The sequence below is a fragment of the Echinops telfairi genome, unplaced genomic scaffold (assembly GCF_000313985.2).
Source record: "Echinops telfairi isolate 266 unplaced genomic scaffold, ASM31398v2 ScPeMD7_5;HRSCAF=22, whole genome shotgun sequence".
Lineage (NCBI taxonomy): Eukaryota > Metazoa > Chordata > Mammalia > Afrosoricida > Tenrecidae > Echinops > Echinops telfairi.
In genome coordinates, this window is record NW_022103901.1 from 23545636 (window position 1) to 23568140 (window position 22505).

General features: G+C 38.3%; 1 protein-coding gene across 1 annotated transcript in view; it reads right to left on the reverse strand.

The window, feature by feature from the left end:
- The window catches only part of LOC101660369 (phospholipid-transporting ATPase ABCA3-like), a 199696-nt gene that overhangs the window by 8456 nt on the left and 168735 nt on the right, over positions 1-22505 (reverse strand). The window contains exons 23-28 of the mRNA XM_045285080.1: positions 17039-17214; positions 12472-12597; positions 11980-12174; positions 3186-3373; positions 2394-2564; positions 2071-2261 (exon numbers count right to left, since the gene is read on the reverse strand). Of these exons, the coding sequence (XP_045141015.1) occupies positions 2071-2261; positions 2394-2564; positions 3186-3373; positions 11980-12174; positions 12472-12597; positions 17039-17214 (1047 nt within the window). The remainder of the gene's footprint in view (positions 1-2070; positions 2262-2393; positions 2565-3185; positions 3374-11979; positions 12175-12471; positions 12598-17038; positions 17215-22505) is intronic.

Consider the following 22505-nt stretch of genomic DNA (forward strand, 5'->3'; position numbering starts at 1 on the left):
ACGTGGAGACCCCTGTCAACTCTGAGATGATTCTACTGCCACTGGATCCACAAGACTTTCCACCCACTGGCCTGTGATCTTCCTGCATTTGGCATCACTGCATGTGTTGCATGAGTCTTCAGAGGGCTTTATAGATTGGTATCGGTCATATGGGCTAATATTGGACTTGGGGACTTCATCTGGATTGAGCTGGAATGTTTCTCAATATACAATTGCTCTTTTATATAAAGCTCTTTCTTGTATACATATGAGTGTCTATGCATTTGTTTCTCTAGTCTACCCAGACGAAACACAATGTTTGACCAGTTTCAGGCTGAAAGGGTTGGTACAATTCTTTAGCTTCTTCATCAGTGGTTAGTAAATCAATGTAATAGCTGTAGATAGTCTTCCTGGTAAGTGTATACATGTTTTCCTATCACATACAACATTTTACTTCTATATAAATCTTGAAATGTTCTTTTTGATAAGACCTCATTCCTCTTGAATTTGTCATTGGCATAGTAAATCACAGTAAACTATGACAGCCTGATTTAAAGTAGCTGATATCCTCTCATTTCAGCCCACTAATGCCTAGGGCGTCAATCTTTATGCATTCCATTTCTTTTTGGATGACTTCAATTTTCCTAGATTAATACTTCATACATTCCATGTTTTGTTTATTTAATGGATGTTTGTTATGCCTCATCCGAAGGTGAAGGTCCCCAAACCTTTGCGCTCTCTGTCATTCAGCTCAACTTTCCTCTGAAGCAGCAGCTCTTCAAAAACCCGAGGGGCTCATCTTGCAGCAGTACATCAGACAATGTTCTTCTGCTACGTGTAAGGGTTTTTGTAGCTAACGCCTCAGAAAAGGGTTGCTTATTCCTCCTTTCTAGTCTGTTCCTTAATATGGAAGATTCACTGAAGCGTATTCACCTTGGGTGACTCTGCTGGTATTTGAAGGGCTGGCAGCATAGCTTCTAGCATCATAACCGCAGGCATCACAGCAACCCGAAGTCACCAGAGTGCGGCAAAGGGACAGTCATTGCCAACGACTGGATAAACATTCAGCTTCCATCTCCACATACCATGGGCACATCATAATCATTATTTCTTCTTCACATCTGCTCCTCCATATCTAGTCTCTCATCCATATTTCCCCAATTTTCTGCTCTCCATTTATACTGTGAGACCACTAGGGCTATTTTTCATTTGCTGGAAGATCAAGGTCCAGCTCGTTCGTCTGACGTACAACAGGAAGGTTTTGTGATATTTTATTCAGCCTAGCGAAAGGGGAGAGCAAGATGATAACCCGGATTTATTAAAAGTGTTGACATGTCTCTGCTTTGCGTTTAGGAGGGAGAGAGATAAGGGACAGAAGGAATGAGCTGCTGTCTGTAGTACTGTAGGTGCTAGGCTGCTAACTGCAAGGTTGGTGGTTCAAGTCCACCAGATGCTTCTCAGGAGAAACATAAGGCTGTCTGCCCCTGTAAAGCTTTACAAAGCCTCAGAAACCCTGTATAGAGTTGCTGGGTTGCAATAGAATTGTATGGCAGTCGGATGATTTTTGTTTGTTTGTGGTCCTGTACTATGTAGGTAGACCAGTATTTCTCAAATTTAGAATGCTGAAGCAGAACCATCGTAGAAAGAAGAAGAAGACACTTAGTGGTTTTTGTTTGCATTTCAAAATCCTGATTCAGACAGCAAAAGACAGGAATTATATGCTTGTTATGGCGGGGGGCAGGATGGGGGGATGGTTTGTGTGTGTGTGTGTATGACTGAAAACATTGCAAATATATCACTTCAAGTATAACATTCCTAGTAAAAACTTAAATCTACAATTGGCTTGCTAGCTGAAACCAGAGCTTGGTGTGATACTTTCATTTTGTGTGAAACTTCTTAGCAGAGCCAAATACACGAAGTCCACAGGGACAGTATTCCAAAAGGCATTCAGTATCAAAGATTAAAAACAAAACAAAACATTAAGTTACAGAACACAGTTATTGAAGATTTTTTAAAGAAAACTCATGGTTGGTGATAAACAACAACAACAATAATAATAACAATATATCCCCAGCACATGACTTAATTTACCTGGGAAGGTTGTTGAGATGAAATTTTTAAAATCTTCTAGTGCATCATCATCTAGATCAGACTTGATCTTGGCCTTCAAGATGTAAACATTGCCAAACCTGTTCTTGAGATGCTGAGGGCTGCCCAAACACAGGAATTTCCCCTTCGCCATAATGGCCAGCCTGGTACAAAGGGCTTCACATTCCTCCATGCTAACAAAACAAGATACCAGAATGATGTCAGGCTACAAGTTCTCCTTTGGAGGAGATTCTGTAGTTCAAACAGTACGAGGATTGTACTGTTTCGTCTGCCCCTCCTCAACCAAGCCTCCCAATGAGCCTCACCTGTGGGAGGTTATGACAATGACTTTGCCAGTTTCCCGTCTATGTGCTATGACATTCCACAGAAGGCGCCGAGCTACTGGGTCCAGGCTCGTTGATGGCTCATCCAGGAAGATGACGGAGGGATTTCCCATTAAGGCAATAGCAGTACTCAGTCTACGTTTGTTTCCTCCACTTCATGGCCACAGTTAGGGAAAAAGTGGAAGAAGAGGGGGCTATAGAAATTATTTACTTACTGGAAAGAATCAACACCACCACCCAAAGAATCAGAACCTCAGCAAGCACCTACTGTGATGAGAAGTGACTTTAACAAGACCGCAAGCCCAAATACGGGTGGACGTGTAATTGGTTGTCAGATAAAATGTAGAAGAGCAGCTTTTACTTATAGAACAGCGTTCACAGCATCACCAAGGGCATGTAGTCCCTCATTCTGAGCGTGCCCTGGGTTCCTGGGTGCATAGTACCATGATTGAAAGGGTCTCACAATCCTCCTTACTTGGGAGACAAATGCTAGGAAGAAGACGCTCACCTCTGAGGTTCAAATAAGTTCTGAGTTCAACAGGGAAGAGGATTTTAAAAAAAGTGTTCTCTCTGCAAAAGGACTATATGGAACTGCATCATTGGTATGAATTATTACTGTCACCTCAAACTGAGCAGGGCACTAGACAATTTCACAAGTAAGCAGTTGTGTGACGTGGCAGAAGGGCTGAGCAGAGCCGTAGGCACTAATTTCAAACATCAGAAATAGAGGGTACTTAGCAGTACTATCAAAAAGAGCAGCAGCATATGCCTCACCTGTACGTGTAGATAAACTTGTCAGCCTGGGTGTCCAGTTGTAGTGAATTCAACCAGTTGGTCACATACAGGTGAATCTGGGACTCAGAGACTCCCCATAGTCTGGCATGCATGATCATTATTTCCCGACCAGTCAAGTACTCCAGCAAGGCATCAGATTGAGGACAGTAGCCAATTTTCGACCTTACCTGATTGGGAAAACTGATAAAGTAAGGACTCTAGTCCCACTGACCCACTGAGTACCCATGATTGAAACATAAGACCTAAAGTCCCCCAGGCCATGTATCTAAAAGTTCTACCAAGATTTTTGTCCCCTCTTCTAATGGAAACAAAATTTCAGTCAATGAACCTCATTGAAGTAGATTGAAGTAAACTTTTCTCATTCAGTTTAGATGAAGAAGGTAAAAAATGAAAGGTCAGAAGCCACTCAGGATTGTGTTCCACATTAATCAGGAACTACCTGGATATTTTTACACAACTCAACATTGTAGTGGCACGTGTAGGTCTGGTTTCACACTTATGTAAAATTAGACTCAAAGCCTTTCTATGTCTGCTCCCAAGGAACTAAAAGGAATATTATTTGGTAATTATCCCAGGCCTATATAGATGTATATTCAGATGCACATTGTTTAGGTATCCACAGAAAAGGCTGTGACTTTAATTTAATTCACTAACACATAGTAATCCATAATGGTTTATGCCCCTAGACTCTTGACAGAAGTAAGCACCAATTCCCTCTTTGTCCTAGGTATCAAATTATTCTTACCTATGTTTTAATGTAAATGAGCTTCATGCAAAGATAACTAAGGAAATAAAACATCACGAATGACGCTGAAAAAACAATCTTCATCCGAAACAAAGTTATAATGACTTCAAGTATTGGACTTAGTAGAAAAGATGCTATGTTAAAGCAAAATTTTAAAGCTTAAAAATATTTGGAGATAAACCAAACATTAATATCTGTAAATAAATAAACAAATGAATCAATGTATATTATTAAATCTGTGAATGAGTTTTAAGAAAGACTAATAATAATGGAAGAAATAACAAATTGTAATAGTTCACAAGAAAATACCTGGAATATAGTACACAAGAATAAAAATAGAAAAACTATGAAAGTGACATTGAGAGATAAGAATGAAATTAAGGGATCAGACCTTAAGATAATTGGAGTTGCAGAAAAAAAGGAAAGAAGGAAGGAATAAAACAGAAGGAAGGAGAAAATACTTGAAGAGGCAGTAAGGGAAAATTAGAACCAATTGAGAAATTCAAATGTCAACTGTGTTAGTCTGGGTAGACCAGAGAAACAAATCCATGGACACACATATGTGTATAAGAAAGAGATTAACATACAAGACCAATTGAACATTGAGAAAGCATCCCAACTCAGTCCAGTACAAGTCCGTAAGTCCGATATTAGCCCATATGTCCAATACCAATCTATGAAGTCCTCTTCAGACTCAGGAAACACATGCAAGGATGTCAAATGTAGAAGATCACAGGCCAGTGGGTAGAAAGTCTTTGGATCCAGTGTCATTGGAAACATCTCAGCGCTGGCAGGGGTCTCTGCATCAGAGTGGGTCCATGTGTCTTGTCAGCTGCTCTGTCTCCCAGAGTATGAGCAGAGAGTCTCCCACCTCCAAGGAGGAAAAAACTCCAGATTTCCCAGAATTCTCAGGAGAAGGCCATGCCCACGCAGAAGCCTCATTGGTTATGATCCAATTGACAGACTAGACTCCAGCCCTTCAACTCATAATCCTCTGAAATTGACAATTTATATATATATATAACTACCACATCAACGAACTGTACCAAAAAACTCACTGCCATGGAGTTGATGCTGACTCATAGTGATCCTTTAAGGGAACAGTAGACTACCTTCCCAGCGTGTAAATCTTTACTGGAGCAGAAAGCGTTACCTTTTCCTGAGAGGCTGGTAGGTTTGAACTTCCAATCCTATGGTTAGCAGCCCAATGTGTAACTGACTCTGCCAACTACAAGCAGGATATATATATTTGAAGATCCATATCTAACTACCTTATATTTAAGCTTAGGAAAGTTTCAGAGAAATTTGTAAAACGAAGCTCTGGAATAAAGAATGATTTTCTATAAAAAGAATAGGCATACCATACTGATAGTTGGCATTTCAAAGGCAATGATGGAATATAGATATTAGTGAAACACCTTCAATATGCTAAAAGAAATGATTGCAAAACTCAGATTCTATATATAATGAAAACATCTTTCAAGAATGAGGGCAACAAGAAGATCATTATAGAATAAAAAAAAATCTGAATAAGAAAAAGGTTTCCTCTTGGATTCAGAAGTAAAATGTCCACAATTGGCATTTCCACTCAATGCTTAGTAGAGATTCTGACTGTTCAAATAAGGCAGGAATAAAAAACAAAAACCTTGGAAAGGAAAATAGACCCTCAATACTTGCAGCATTCATGATTGTATAAGTGTAAATGTAATTTACAGATAAACAATTAGAATTAATATAACTTCATACATTTTTAATCCAGTATTTAGAAATTAATTGTCTTTTCTTTGTCAGGATTTAAAAATCTCTGTGCAACTGAAGGTTCCAGCTTTCACACATCTTACTGTACAAACAGGAAACATGCCCAAAAGCAAGGCAGCACAGATCATGGGAAATTAACACCCTGCCACATGAAGATCATCAAGGAACCAAGGAACAGGTGCTGAAAAGAGCTGCCAGCGGAAGAAGGATTCCTCCTGAGCTGGCACACTGAGTTCAGACTTCTAGTCTCCTAAACCGAGAAAATAAATTGTTATTTGTTAAAGTCAATAACAAAAGTAATTATTTCTAAACATAGGAGTGGATTCATAGATTGACACACAAATCTGTTTAAGTGTGGGAAGGAGAATGGGTTTATACTCAAAAACATATGTTGCATGGAAGCTCTTTCTATATATGTGGCAAATATATCCATGAATGCCAGAGAACACAGAGAGGGCATGAAAACTTCTTAGACATCATCAAACATTTTGAGATAATGAGTCTCTGGGTCTGGGGACCAAAAGTGTTGGGGAATACCAGTCAATTGGCACAGTGTAGTCCACAGAGTTCAAGTTCTAAATCCTACTTTAGTGATTGGGGTCTTAAAAGCTTGTGACTAGATATCTTTGTGCGATACTGCTCTTGGTATCGTTCCATCTGGAGCAAAAATGAGCAAATAAAACTAGATACATTGAATCAATGTGCCCAAACGACTCACGGACTACATGAATCTTAGACTCCATGACCATGAGTCCCAAAGAACTGCTGACCACGCTGAAAGAGATCACTTTAGAAGGTACAGAGTAGAACAAGAGTAAAACAGAACAAAACCCAGAATCAAAAAAGTCCAGGTTTTCTGGCGAGCCAGATTGATATTGGTGGACCTGTGGTCCTTAAGTCAAGAATGAAACTCAACCCAGTGACTCAAATTTCAGTAAAGAAACAGATAATTCTATAAAGGGAACACCACCACTAGGGAGATACATATTTCTTACGATAATCAACCAACTGATATCAAAAAGGCAGCATTTGCCCAAAGACAAAATTCAGAATGTAGACAGAGTTAGATAAGGAGGGGGAATGGAAATTGGAAACACATGAAGTAAGATAAATAATGTTACATTGTAGGGATTGCAATAATGACATAAAATAAAACGTGTGGTAAATGCATTTGCTCTGTAAACCTTCCCCAACAAATGAAGGCTATGGAGATGAAAATTTTGGAATCTTGATGAACACAGGGAAGGTGGAAGAATTAGACTGAGTTCCAAGTGAAATGAAAGATGCTACAAAAACCGAGGACATGGAGAACTACTGATGGCCAGCACCCCACCCGTGAACCCCCCACAGCATAGCAACATTGACAATGAAAGGAGTGTTCCTAGTTGATGTCCCCTTCACCTGGTGCAGACAAGCAGGAATGACTGCACCCACGTCCAGAGCTAGGCAAGAATGTTCCCCACCCTGTGAATGTTAAGTGTACTAACTTCTGCACTGGTCACTGCAACTCTAACCACACTTGGCTAGAGGCTGTGGTATGCCCAGCCCCCAACACGCAACCATAACACGCAACCATGGTTGGATGGCACCCACCACTGCTTGCTCCAAAGTGGGGATCCTCAGACTTGCACCCACTAGTTGGATCTGTTTCTTAAACCAGGGAACTGTGAATCAATGGTAGTAGCCGCTTTTTATGGCCACCCCACCAGGGGACTATGAAATGATATCATCTCCTCTTCTACTCACTGAACCATGCTGGAGGCACTGACTTCTCTGTCCAGCCAGTCATGCTGAGGACTCATACAGGGGTGGCACCCCTTCTTCAGCCCACACACTCATACCATGGGGCCTGTGGCCCAGTAGTACCAATTCCTAAATCCAGACAATAGGCTGGGGCCTATTGATTAAATGTGTCTGTTTCTCTACATGGAGGTTGGTGTTGGAAGCCCAAGGACTGCTGGCATCCCTCCACAATTCTGCTATGTCAACTATGTCAAAGGCCTGATAACAGGCAACCCCTATCCCTATGTCTAGCCACCAATATGTGGGGCTATTGCACTGGTGGTATCGACTGTTCTGCCCAGATACTGCTAGCAGCCCAGTTCCTCGCCCCATCATGCACCTGCTTGAGGTCACGAGGACTGGTGACACACCCTTTTCTGCTTGGCACTCTAGTAGACAGGGGCATATTCCCCTTTAAGGTACCTGTGGACTGGTGATACAATCTCCACCCCCACCCCCACTAGACCCGACTTGCCATCTCCACTGCTTCCTCCCCTGCAACTAGAAGTTTGTGCATATCAAAACAAAACAGAAGTCAGGATGGAGCAAATCAGCATAATAAATAAATATAGTAACACTTTAATGCCTCAGAGACAACAGAAAATATCAAACCACATAAGGAAGCAGAACAAGATGGCTCCAGCAGGCGATCAAAATGAAGAACCATAAAATCTACTGGAAGAAGAATGAGACTATCTGATAAATAATTCTGAATACTCACATATAGGCTTCTCTGAGAGATCTAGAAAGAGATCAAGGTTAATGTAGATAAAACCAGTAAAAACACAGACAAACCAATTGGATAGTTCAGGAAAACAATACAAGAACAGAATGACAAAGTAGACTATTAGGAACATACAAAAACAGCAACCTGCATTCCAAAATATTAACAATAAAACTTCAGAAATAGACAATGCAATAGAAGAACATAGAAGCACAACAGAATCAATGGGAGTCTAGATGAGTGAATCAGATGGCAAATTCCTTCACACCAATTTGTTTGAGGAAAAATCGGGAAAGATAAAATGGTAAAGAAAAATGAATGCTTACGAGTTATATGGGAACTTCCAGCAAGATAGCCAAGGAAGACTAGCTACATAGACAATCTACAACAAAGACATGAGAGACCAAATGAAACAGATAAGGATGGTAATCCTGGAACCCTGAGCTTCAGAGGAAAGGATAGAGAAATGGATTGAATATCAACTAGAAGAAGCTTAACAAAAGTGGTAAGAGAAGAGACAAACAGGTGAATTGTCAGTGCAGCCATCTCGAATTCTTACAGTATTCAATCGGGACGGTGGCCTGACAATCCAAACACTAACACCTATGTCTGGTAACTAGAAAGGTTTGATGCTCCCATTGTTCTCTAAACCTTACTGGTGACCAGAAGAATAGCCAACCCTACCCTTACCCATTCAATAGTCAGTGTATTAGTCTGGATACTTTAGAGAAACAAATCCACAGAAACTCATGCATGAGAAAGTTTTATATAAAGGTTAAGTGCGCATCAAGAAAACATCCCAACCTAGTGCTGCCCAAGCCCACAAGTCCACAATAGTCCATATGGCCGACACCAATCCACAAAGTCCATCTCACAAAACACACACAGCGATGATGCCAACTTCATGAGGAAAGCCGAATCAGTGAACGTATAAGCATCTCAGTGCTAACAGCACCCAGGGCTGCATCGGGGTAGGTCTCTGTGGCTTCTCCTTGGGGATGTCTTGCAGGAAGTGAGCCTTGCCAGCTGAAGCAGGGAACTGGCTAAGGCAGCTGCACCCTGGTCTGACCATCACAAAGCAAGAGACCTGAGACCTAGAAAGGTGAGGCTCACTGAGCCATTTATTTCTCTGACCAGTTTTAAAATTTGAGCCTTAATATTAATGATCAGTTCAGCTTCTACTTTTGCCTTGCTCCTTGACACTCTCTTCAATTGATCCTTTATTATGACTCCTAATAATCAGAGGACTGTTTTATATCACCACTATGCACATTTATATTACCTAAGCCATTCTAAAAAATTACTAAAGAAAAACCTCAAACATCAGCTTGCAATATTGAAGGATTCTATGGCCAAAATTAGATGGAAAGTATAAAGGTAGATATCCTAGCATTAGTGAGTTGAAATGGACTGGTATTGGTATCATTTTCAGTCAATCATATAGTTTACTATGCCAGGAAAGACAAATTCAAAGAGAGTGATATACTATTCATCACCCCCCCCCAAAAAAAAGACTATTTCAAGCTGGATCTTTTTTTTTTTTTTTAAGACATGACGAAATAATAATAATTTATAAATTATCAAGGGTTCATGAGGGAGGGAGTGGCAGGAAGGGAGGGGAAAAATGAGGAGCTGATACCAAGGGCTCAAGTAGAAAGCAAATGTTTTGAGAAAGAGGATGGCAACAAATGTACAAATGTGCTTGACACAATGTATGTATGTACAGATTGTGATAAGAGTTGTATGAGCCCCCAATAAAATGATTAAAAAAAAAGAACTTGTCGATACTCAAACGCAGACTTCAAGCTGGATCTTGAAGTACAATGCTGTTTATAGTAGAATAATATCAATACACCTACAGGGAAAACCAATTCAGATAACTTTCACGAAGAAGACAGTTCTGTCCTATCTTTAGGCAACTATGAATCAGAATTGACTCGACAGCAATAGGTTTGGGTTTGGTTATGGATAGTGGTATTTAGGGGAGACCTCATCCTCCCATTTCTCTCCACAAGTTGCCTTTTCCCTCTATATCTTCAACTTCTCCCTTTCTACTCTATTTTCACTATTATAATTATACTTGAGTTGATCAACTTATAAAACTATTCTCCCACCCATCTCTGCATGAATTCTAAATTTCCTCTTTGTTTCTTAGCTAACTTTCTGCAAAGTATAACCCAAACTCTTGGTTTCAATCTGGTTTCTTGCACATAAGTCATCCTTAGTCCTATCCTCCCCTACCTGATCTCAGTGCAACTAATCTTTCTAATCTCATTAAGAAAGTTCTAATAGATGCCATATAGGCTTTACCTTGCCTTAGGATTCCTGGTATTTGGCACATTTGGTTGAAATTATTCTCTTTAGTTAGCTTTGTACCAAGGTTACACAACCCTGCCAAGTGGCAATCTCAGCCATGACAGACTGGCATGCGGATACAAGACCTGCTCACTTAGCTTCAATGTCAGAAGTACCCTGGAGTGCCGTCCTGCTCATCATTAACCCCATAAGATGAATGAAGAGCTCACGTGCAACTAGGACATCCAAAAGATTCATTCTAGTTCCACATCCTGCTGAGCATTTGCATTTCCATTTCAGATACTGAATCAGAATCTACATTTTTACAGGACTGCCAGATTATTCTTGTGTCAATGACTTACCTGGAGACCTATAACAACAATCTGGGGATCTTGTTAAAATCTAGATTCTAATTCAGTATCTCCGAAATGGAAATGCAAACTGTCACTGAAGAGAATAAACTGGTTTAAAGTCCTGGTTCCTGGTATCATATTCTCTTGACAAACCTTGTCTTCTTCACATCTGAGACAGTTAAGGTTTATTGTGCCAACCTGGCCGATAAACACATGTGGGAGTCATTGAAGGGCAGAGAGATAAGTGGCTCGGTGAGCCTCGCCTTTCTAGTTCTTGGGTCTCTTGCTCTCTAATGGTTGGACCAGTGTGTGGTTGCCTTAGCCAGTTCCCTGCTTCAGCTGGCAAGGCTCACTTCCTGCAAGACATCCCCAAGGAGAAGCCACATGGACCAAGCCTGATGAATCCCTGGGTGCTAGAGCAGCCATGTGGAGACCCCTGCCAGCACTAAGATGCTTACATGTACACTGATTCAGCTTTCCTCCTGCAGTCGGCATCATTGTGTGTGTTTTGTGAGATTGAGGAGGACTTTGTAGATCGGTGTCAGACATATGGGATAATGTTGGACTTAAGCACTTGGACAGCACTGCATTGGGATGCTTTCTTAATGTCCACTTACCCTTCATATAAAACTCTCTCTTATATACATATGAGTTTCTGTGGATTTGTTTCCCTAGTTTACCCAGACTAACACAACATCCTTATATCATCTTGTCTGGCATATGGACTGATGAGAGAACTTGATTTACACCAACAGTTTCAAAGAACACAAAAGACACTCTCATCCTAGATATTCATGGTAAGGATGTTCTTATCATCTCCTTAAAAAATGTTTTGAAATTGATGATGGCAACCTATGGACAAATGTGCTTGATGGATGTATGCCTTGTGATAAGAGCTGTAAAAGACCCCAACAAAATGATTTAAAAATAAATACATAAAATAAAAAGGTATTCGAACAGTCAAAAAAATTTTTCTCACTTTAAAAGTCATTGATAGAATCAACAGTATTAATAATAATGCCTCCTCAGTTTCTTGTTTATCTCCAGCCTTTTGCCTTTTACCTGCACCTCCCAAATGATCCAGCTTCTTAAACGGTAGACAATGAAGTGTCTTACCTTTAGAATATTTTGAGTGATGCTAAAGCCTTCGATGAACATATCCCCAGAAGTAGCAGGCTTTTCTCCAGTCATCATTTGAAAAGTTGAGGTTTTCCCTGCTCCATTGAATCCAAGTAATCCAAAGCACTCCCCTTTTTGTATTGTAAGGGAGATGTTTTTCACAGCCAAAATGGCTGGAATCTTAAAATATATCTAAAAATCCAGAAAACACACTATAGTGAATAATGCCTACAGTACACAATCAATCAGTATCTGGAGCCCTCTATGCTCTAACTTGGACTATTTCACAAAAGATTCTATTATGAGGAGTCTTTAAGAAGTTCATCAAAAAAGTCATTGTCTTTGAGTCTCATTAACCCCACCCACTCTCCGAAGTCCCCTTATGTGACCACACATGGATCCCAATGAGTACAGTGATCTCTTGAAGCCAAAGATCTATTCCTAAGTAGGGGTGGATCCAGCACAATGCTGATCACTGAATGGCATTACCTTTACAAGTTCCTTAATTACTACTGTGTCGTTTTGTAATTCAAGAGGCATTTCGAGGACTCTTTTCCTTTCCCTTTCCACATCTTCATCTTCAGAGTCCCCAGCTAATTCCTTGGAAACTATATCCTATATTTCAAGACAAGAATCATAGCAATGGATATTATTCAGGATTTGTTCTAGAATAGGTGACTTTCGGAAAGTTATACTAGGGGATAATCTCAATATTAAAACAAAAGATTTAAATCATTTCTATGAGACTTCCTGTATTCTCACGACAAATCTCCTAAACAAAGGTGACTGAGTCTTGAAGAATTAATGTTTTATTAGTCGAATAAGGCATTGGTACAGAAAAGAGGAAACGGACACTCCATATAGAATAAAAAATATGAATTAATATATTAAGATTTGTACTTAAATTTTAAAAAATAGATGGTAAAGCATGCAGAGAAATTATTTGCTTGACCTGAGTCTTTAAGAAGGAAGTCATCTCAGGGGGGCATGAAAGCTCTCAAAAATACATTCGTGAGTTTATAATCAAAATGACTTTTGAAAATTCACTATCCACAATACATTATCAATACCACTTATCATTCTAAAAGGGAATGGATGCGAAGAAAATTAGCAAATCTTCACAGAAATTTTTCCAAGAAACACAATGAACACTATAGCCTATATTTGCTAGAAAAATAATAGATATGAATGCTCTTAGTATCTCAATTAGACTAAACGACTTTAGGAAGGTGATCTTAAGACATTTGTAATGGAAGTTGGAACAATTTAAATATATTTTTTGGTTTAATTACTTCAAAGCACATTATTCTTTGCTTGCCACAATTTAAGAAATTAGGATTACATAGCTTGTTTTCCCCTGAATTGGACACTTCCTTAAAAACTGAAGCCACAACTGAGATTATTAGAATCAAATATGACTTGGTATCATCACAGTCCATTCAAGATAACAAAAGATTAAGGAAGGCTTAACTATTTTTTTTATAGGGGAGAGAGAAAAAGTGGAAGATATCATCCTTCCAGAATGCCAGTGTGAGGAGATTCTTAGATCTTTGCCTCTGCAGAACTGGTGACGATTGTAATGATTTCTGCAAATGGTCTCAGGGCCACACATCATATAGAACATATTTATTCTTAAAACATCTGTTAAGCCTCTACAGTGTTCAGATTTTGGAAACAGAAAATGAAGAGACAAGCAAAGCAAAGAAATTTTACCTATAGGGAGGAAAAAGAAATAGAAACTGTATGTGAGCGACCAGACAAAGGTTTCAAAGTAATCACTATAAATATATTCAAAGACCTGAAGGAATCCAGGCTTAAAGAAGAGAGGTGTGATGACAAGGTTGCATCCAATAGAAAGCATTGTTATAGACATTAAAAACTATATCAAATGGAAATTCTTGAAGGGAAAAGAATGATTGGAACGAAAATTTCACGAGAGCACCTCAATCCCCCCAGACCAAACTCACTGCTATCAAGTCGATGCCAACTCAGCGCCACCCTGTAGCACAGGGCATAGTTGCCCCCGCGGCTTCTGGACACTGCTCGTTACCAGAGTGGAAATAGAAAGTCCAGCCTCTCCATCCCCAGGGCTTCTATAGGACCTCAACGACAGGTTTTAATTAGTACACCTATAGTGGAGGCACTATCTCCCCCCAGGATTACCTGCCCTGTCCTCTTCAGCAGTCCCACTGTACACGTGTTATTGCACTTAGTGTCCCACATTTCTCTGAGGTTCCATTCACTTTTCTCCTTTCTTTTGGATTACGTATCCTCTACTTATAAGTGTACAAGTTGAAATCTCTATCTTCAAGTAGCTCAATGAACACTAGTTAGGATAAACACCAAACGATAATGTAGTGACATAGCATGGTGAACATGCTAAAAACCAAAGAGGGGAAGAAAGGAGGTTGGAAGGGGAAGTGGGAGAAAGGGACATAAAGAATGAGAGAGAGAGAGAGAGAGAGAGAGAGAGAGAGGTGGGGATGGGGTGGCTAGTGTCAGAAAAAGGGAGATGTGGAAATGGAGTATGTGATAGATCTCCACCTCATAGGAATTGGCTTTATGCTGATTACCATCCATTAAGTTATCACTGTAGCTATACACAAAATGTAATATATTTGCCATTGAAAACCACATTAAGAGAAAAGCTGTATTAGAATATGTGAGTGGCAATTCTTGTAGATGTGTAGAACAAGTAAACGACAGTACTCCTAGATACTAACTCAAATCCACAGGAACAAATGAAGAACTAGTAGCAGTCAATAAGACTGTGAATACATACTTATTCTCCTTTCTTCTCATAGCTTCTTTAAATAACAAAACCGTATATAAGGCAATAATTATAAAAACAATATCACAAAAGGGAAAAGAGAACAGATACAGTTTTAACTTTTCTATCTCTCATAGGAATTAAGTTAGAATACATATGTAAATTCTGATAAAATATATATAGTAAACTCTAGACTCTAGCTCTAGAGTCTAGAGCAACTATTAAGGAAATAAATACATATACTGACAAATTATAAAAGGTACTAAAACATTACATTATAAAATATTCAGTTAATGCAAAAGTAATCAGTGAAGCAGAACTAGAGGGGGAGAAACACAAAACAGAAAAAAGTAAAGGGAAAAATATATATAAAAAATATCAATATAAACATTAAATATGAATGGGTTAAACAATGCAGTCAATAGACAAAAATGTCAGATTGATTTTAAAAATATCCAAGTATATGGCTTACATGAGGGATTTGTAATCGCTTTAGACTCAAAGATATGTAAAGACTGAAAATAAATAGATGGAATAAAGAGATATCATGTAAACAGCAATGACATAAAAATGGAAGCCTCTTCACTAAATAAATAGACTTTTAAGCAAAATAAAGTACTATTATAGTTTAAAATGGACATTTTATAATGCTAAAGAGTCAATCATCAAAAGATATAATATTTATAAATATGTTACAACTATAAAACCAAGAAATGTGGTGAACACACAAATATGGAAAAATCAAACCATTTAAAAATGGGACAAAAATAAACAAAAGAGGAAATTAAAAATGAGAAGAATGGAAATGAAGACTCGACATAAATTAGGGACACAGCAGAAATCAATGCCTAGAGTGAACGATGCAGCTCTAAACACCTATATTTAAAAGGAGAAAGATCTCAAAACAAACAACGCAATATTCCACCTGAAGACACTCCATGAAGAACAGCAAACTCAATCCCATGCAAACAAAATGCAGTAACATTCATGCGGCAAATAATAAAATAGAAAATCAATAAAACCAAAAATTGGGTCTTTCTAAAGTTCTACAGAATTGACCAACCACTGCTGGAAGGACAAAGACAAGAAGAGCGCATGCCCTCAAATTGCTCAAATCCGGACTGTTGACTGTACAAAAATCAAGAGTGTGAAAGAAAACCTATGAGTAATTCCATGCCTATTCATTAGATACCTCAGTTCAGATAGAAACAATTCTGAAAGAAAAACAAACTACTTAAAGACTAAAGAATAAATATAAAATCTAAATCGGTCTGTGATATGTGACAATGAAGAATTGGTGCAAATGTGCTGCAAAAGACCTCTTGACAGATGTCACTTTGAGAACTAAAGTGCCCCTGACACCCACCATGGCATTTTCATTAGAGCAGGCAAACGATTATAGTAAAAATAGAAAAGCAATAAAAGCAAAAGTTGGTTCTTTGTAAAGATCAACAGAACCAACAAACTATTGTTCACTTGCCCATGAAAGTTGGACAATGAAAAAGGAAGACAAAGAACTGATGCATTTGAATGATGTTGTTGGCAAATAATATAGGCTTTCAGAAAAACAAACACGCCAGCCACAATGTTCCTTAGGAACAAAGATGGTGAGTCTTTGTCTTACATACTTTGAGACACATTATCAGAAGAGACCAGTCAGTCATGAAAAAAGGGTATCTATCATGTTTGGTAAAGTAGAAGGGCTCTGATTGGACCTCTACTAAATGTTTCACTTCAATGAAATTCTAAGATTAGAAAAGATGAGCACTCCAGAAGCAACGTCTGAAGGCATCCCATTATATAAATAAGCTAGAAATGAATCAAAAAAGAACACTATAGTAGAGAACATTAATAAAGACAAAGGTTGGAACTTTGAAATGATCAGCAAAAGGCATACAGTTTATTGTAGGTACATTCTACTTCGATAAAGTGTATTTATTAAAATGCATCCCGTCAGCCATGTCTTGATTCTTTTTTCATCCAGTAATAGAGCTAAGGCACTGTGGGTTAATTGTTGGATAGCTAATCACAAGGTCAGCGGTTCAAATTCATTGGACAAAAATGAGCTTTTCAGTACCTGTAAAGATTAGCTTCAGAAACCTTAGATGGGCATCTATGAGTCATAATAAAATCAATGGTTGGGTTTTGGTTGTTGTTGTGTTTTTGTTTTTTTTTTTTGAGGTTTGGCGTTTTCTCAGAAAAAGCGGTAATTATGTAGACACATACTTTTCAGGACTAATTCTCAATTCTCTTAGATTTTCTTACGGTTCATGCTTAATTACTCACCTGATTCATTTTTTTGAAGATACCAAAGAATATATATCGATTGATACATGTTTTTAATTTCCAGAAGCAAGTCTCATAGATGAAAATTAACAGGAAGGAAGCAGCGCCTAGTATACCCATCGCAATCAAATACTTTGTAATGTTAGCATCATTAAAAGAAATGTTCCTCTGAGAAACTGTGAATGACAGAAGAAAAAAAAAGAGACAGAGGTAGGACATTGACATCATGAGTAAGGTCTAAGAAAACAATATGCAGAAAACAATGGTGGGTAAGACGGACTATTAAGCTAAATTGAGACAACTATTTAGAATGTAACAAGTGACTTGCTAAAAAACAAACAAACCCATGACCACTGAATTCCTAGGGGTGGTCTTCCTGAACTGAATGCATGGTAATTAAGTAACCATATAAATAGTAATATGTTTATTGATGACTAACCATTATTGTTGGGACCGCTGGGGGAATCATGATTAGGTGTTGGACTGCTAACAGAAAGGTCAGAAATTTGAAACTACCAGCCACTTCTCAAGAGAAAGAAGAGGCTTTCTATTCCCACAAAGAATTACAATCTCAGAAACTCACAGGGGCAGTTCTACCCTGTCTTTTAGGGTCAGTATGAGTCAAAACCATTGTTTTATGCCATGCAGAATTTATCTCTAGTAGGTGGTGGTGAAAACTTAAATTATAAATTTGGCCTATCCCTTTATTTATCCATTTAGTTCAAAGCCTTCATTTATCTGAGTCTTCTTTATTTTTAGTTAATACTGTTTAATACTTGTTGGCTTAGATGCATTGCAAATACATTGTTGGTTTTACTGGTACCTATATTTGTTTTATATTCCATAAATGGTATCACTTTTTTGAAGTATAATTTGTTATTGTATATTGATGACAGAACTATAATTGAGTTTTGTGTATTCGATGTGCTGAATTATTTTTATAAATTTTAATAACTGTATATATGCACTTGAAAATAGTTTGTGTTTATGTATTTTATTTCTAATGGACACATCCAAAGCATTTGCTACTAATATATATTTTTCTTTTCTAATTCCTATACATTTCTTGTGGGGATCTTTGGGGGTGTAGTGGTTACACACTGGGTTGCTAACTGCAAGATCAGCAGTTTGAAAACACCGGCTTCTCCATGGAAGGAGAGCTGGGGCTTTCTATTCTGGTAAAGAGTTACAGTCTCAGAAGCCCATATGAAGGTTCTATCGACCCTGTCCTCTACGATCTCCATGAGTTGGAATTGATCCAATAGCAGTGAGTTTTGTTTTTGATTTTGTGAATTTCTTTCTTAATTGCCCTGTAGAGACAGCTGCTCGATGTTGAATCAAAGTGGTGAGACAGACATCCAGTTTCATTCAGAATTAACATTATAATTTTCTATGTTCATTTAAAAAAATATAGTATCATGATTACTTATTTGGAAGATGGTTATGCTGTGATGGTGTGCATTTTATGTGGTTCTGAATTCTATACCACATAGTACATTTCAAATACCAGCAGGGTCATCCTTGGTAGACAGGTTTCAGTGGCGTTTCCAAATTAAGACAGACTAGGAAGGAGGAGCTGGCTATCTACTTCTGACAGAAATTAGCATGATTAGCCATGGAATATTGTCTGATACAGTGTGAGAAGACAAACCCTCAGGTTGGAAGGCACACAAAGCATTACTGGGTAAGAGGTGCTTGTTGATGTGATAGATTGGCGTAGTTGCTGCAATAATTGGCTGCAGCATAGTTGGGTTATGCAGAACCAGGCAATGTTTAGTTCTGATGTACATAGAGTTGCTATAAGTTAAAACCGACTCAATGGTACTCAGTGATATTACATCATTAAGTATGAAAGCCGCAGGACAGCCTTGAATGCATCCCTCCTGAATTTAGAAACCATCCCAACGATAGATTTGATGAAGAACCAGAAAAAATGGCATCATATATGAAAAAGTAAAAAGTCATTTAAAAGGAAAGGCAAAAGGACTAAACTAGATGTCAGAGACTGCAATTTGCTCCAGAGTGAGGGCAGCTAAAGAACACAAAAGAACTGGTCAAGTAAAAGAATGGGAGATTGTCAAGGACAGCCAAGAACACAGGTGAAGTCAAGCGAAATGTGCAAAGACCATGGTTAGATGACTAAAAGGCAAGAACGTGATCAGAATCTCTCAAGCTGAAAGAAAATGTCAAGCCTTGGATTTCAATACTGAAGTATCCTATGGACAAATAACCGGAATGATACGGAGAACATAAAAACAAAAGGAAGGAATACGCAGGGTTGTTGTATGGAAAGAAATGAACAATCAACTATTTTCATGAGGCAGTCAACATTCCACAATTTCAGGAGGTAACATATAGGCAAGAGTCACCGGCCCTGAAGGAAGAAATTCAAGTTGCACTAACAATATTGGCAAAACAAACAATAAGAACCAAACACCACCATCACCCAAAACAAACAAGGCTTCAGAATTGATGGATTATTAGTCAAAATACTTTAATAAATGGATACTATTCTGCCAGTTCTTATTTATCTATGCTAAGAATTTTGGATAACAGCTTGGCCAACTGATTAAAGAGATCCATATTTCTGTCAATTATAAAGAAATGGGATTAAATGAAATGTGAAAGTTATTGAATAGTACCATTAATATCACCCTAAGAACATTGGAAGTTATCAAAAGTGAAATGAAATGCATAAGGATTGTTATCTAGGTATTTGTGAGCTGAAAGGGACTGGCATTGAGCTTTTGGAATCAGAGAGTCATATGGTTTACTCTGCCTGGAATGACAGATTCAAGAATGGCATCGTCTGATAGCATACTATCTGTCCGAATGCAAGGAAATGCAGTCTATACAACTATCATTCAAATCTATGCATCAACGACAAAAGCTAATGTTGAGGAAATTGAAGAATTCTACCAACAACTTCAGTCAGAAATTAATCAAGCACACAATCTAGAAGCATTGGAAATTATTGGAGATTGGAATGCAAAAGTTGGAAACAAAAAGGCTGGAACAGCAGTTAAAAAATATGACCCGAGTGATAGAAGCAAAGCTGGAAATCTCATTTTGCAAGACCAATGATTTGTGCATAGCGCTTACTATATATCTTTTTATACATAACAAACATTGACTAGACACGTGGATTTGTCCAGATGGAATACATAGAAATCCATTGTCTACATCTGTGGGAAGAAAAATGGAGAAGCTCAATATTGGCAGCTAAAACCAGGCCAGGTCTGACTGCTTATCTGTAAGTTCAGGCTTAAGTTGAAAAAAATAAGCCAAGTCCACAAGAGCCAAAATAAGACTTTGAATATATCCCACATGAATATCTCAGGAGCACATTTGATGCATTGAACACAATCGACAGAAGACTTGATAAGCTGTTGGGAGACATCAAGAATATTATTCATTTTGAAAGCGAAAGGTGATTAAGAAGACAAGAAAGAAAATGATTAAAGTGGATTCAGAAGACACGTGCAACTTGCGTTTAATGGTAGAATAGCTAAGGCAAATGGAAGAAATGAAGTCAAAGAGCTGAACAGAAAATTTTGAAGGGCAGCTAGAGGAGACAAAGACAAACATTATCATGAAATGCATAAAGGCCTAGAGTTAGAAAACCAAAAAAGAAAGAACACAAGCAGCCTATCTTAAACTGAAAGAACTCACGAAAAAAATTCAAGCCTAGAGTTGCAATATTGAAAGATTCTATGGGCACAATATTGAATGATGCAGGGAGCATCAAAACAAGATGCAAAGAATGCAGTCACTATACTAAAAATAGTCAGTGTTCCAACACTTTAGGAGGTAACATGAACAAGAACCAATGATCCTGAAGGAAAAAGTCCAAGCTGCATGAAAAAGCCTTGGCTTAAAATAAGGCTCCAGAAATTTATGGAATTCCCATTGAAGTGTTTCAACAAGCTGGTAAAGCACTGGAAGCATTTGCTTCTCTATGCCAGGGAATTTGGACAGCCAGCAGACTAGGGAAATACATATTTGTACCCATTCCCAAAGAAAGGTGATCCAACAGAATGCTCAAATTACAGAACAATATCACTGATATCAGATGCCAGTAAAATATTGCTGACAATCATCCAAGTACAAGTTGCAGCATTGCATTGACAACTGTCAGAGGTTTAGGGTGGATTCAGAAGAGGACATGGAAAAACGGATATCATTCTTGATGTCAAATGGATCATGGCTGAAAACAGAGAAAACCAGAAAGATGTTTACTGGTTTTGTTTTTGTTTTGTTTTGTTTATTGACTGTGGCAGTACATTCTACTCTGTGGATCATAACAAACTACAGATAACCTTGAGAAAAATAGGAGTTCCAGAATGCTTACTTATGCTCATGCAAAACCTGTACATCGATCAAGAGACAATTGGGCAAACAGAACAAAGGAATAAATACTACATGATTTAAAATCAGGAAGGCTGTGCATCAGAGTTGTATGCTCTCACCATACTGATTCAATCTGCATGCTGAGTAAATCATCAGAGAAACTGGACTAATGAAGATGAATAGGGCAGCAGGGTTGGAGGAAGCCTTATTAACTACCTACCATATGGAGATGACACCATCTTGTTTGATGAAAGTTCGCAGGATATGTAGCACTTGCTGATGAAGATCCAGGATTGCAGCCTTCAGTATGGATTACAACTCAGTGTAAAGAAGACCCAAATCCTCACAACCGGACCAAGAGATAAATAACATCATGATAAATAGAGGAAAGTTTGAAATTGTCAGAGATTTTGTATGGCTTGGATCACAAGAACGTCTCATGGGAACAGCAGTCAAGAGATCAAAAGAAGTGTTGCACTGTAGAAATCTGCCGCACAAAGACCTCTTTCGAGTATTGAAGAGCAAGGATTTTACTTTGAGGACTAAAGTGAACCAGAGCCAAACCATGGTATTCTCCATGGCTTCATATGCATGTGAAACTTGGACATCGAATAAGGAAAACTGAAGAATCAATGCATTTGAATTGCAGTACTGGGAAGAATATTGAAAGTACAGTACTTTGAACTTCTAAAAGGAAAAACAAATCAGTCATCCAAAAAGTATAGCCAGAGTACTACTTAGAGGCAAAGATGGCAAGACTGTCTCACTTATTTTGGACATGTTTTCAGGAGAGAGCAGTCCCTGGAGAAGGACATCATGCTTGGTAAAGTAGAGGGGCTGTGTCAAAGAGGAAGGCTGAAAAATTTGGCTAAAAGTACCAGAATAATTATGAGGATGGTGCAGGACTGGACAGTGTTATGTTGGCTTGCTATGGGTCAGAATCAACTTGATGGAACCTAACAGCAACGATAACATCATCAATATCACATTCAAGAAAAATTTTGCTGAGGCTCATCCAAGATTGGTTGTATCAGTACATTGACAGGGAGCTGCCAGAAGTTCAAGGTAGATTCAGAAGAGGATGTAAAATAAGGAAGATCATTGCTAATGTCAGATG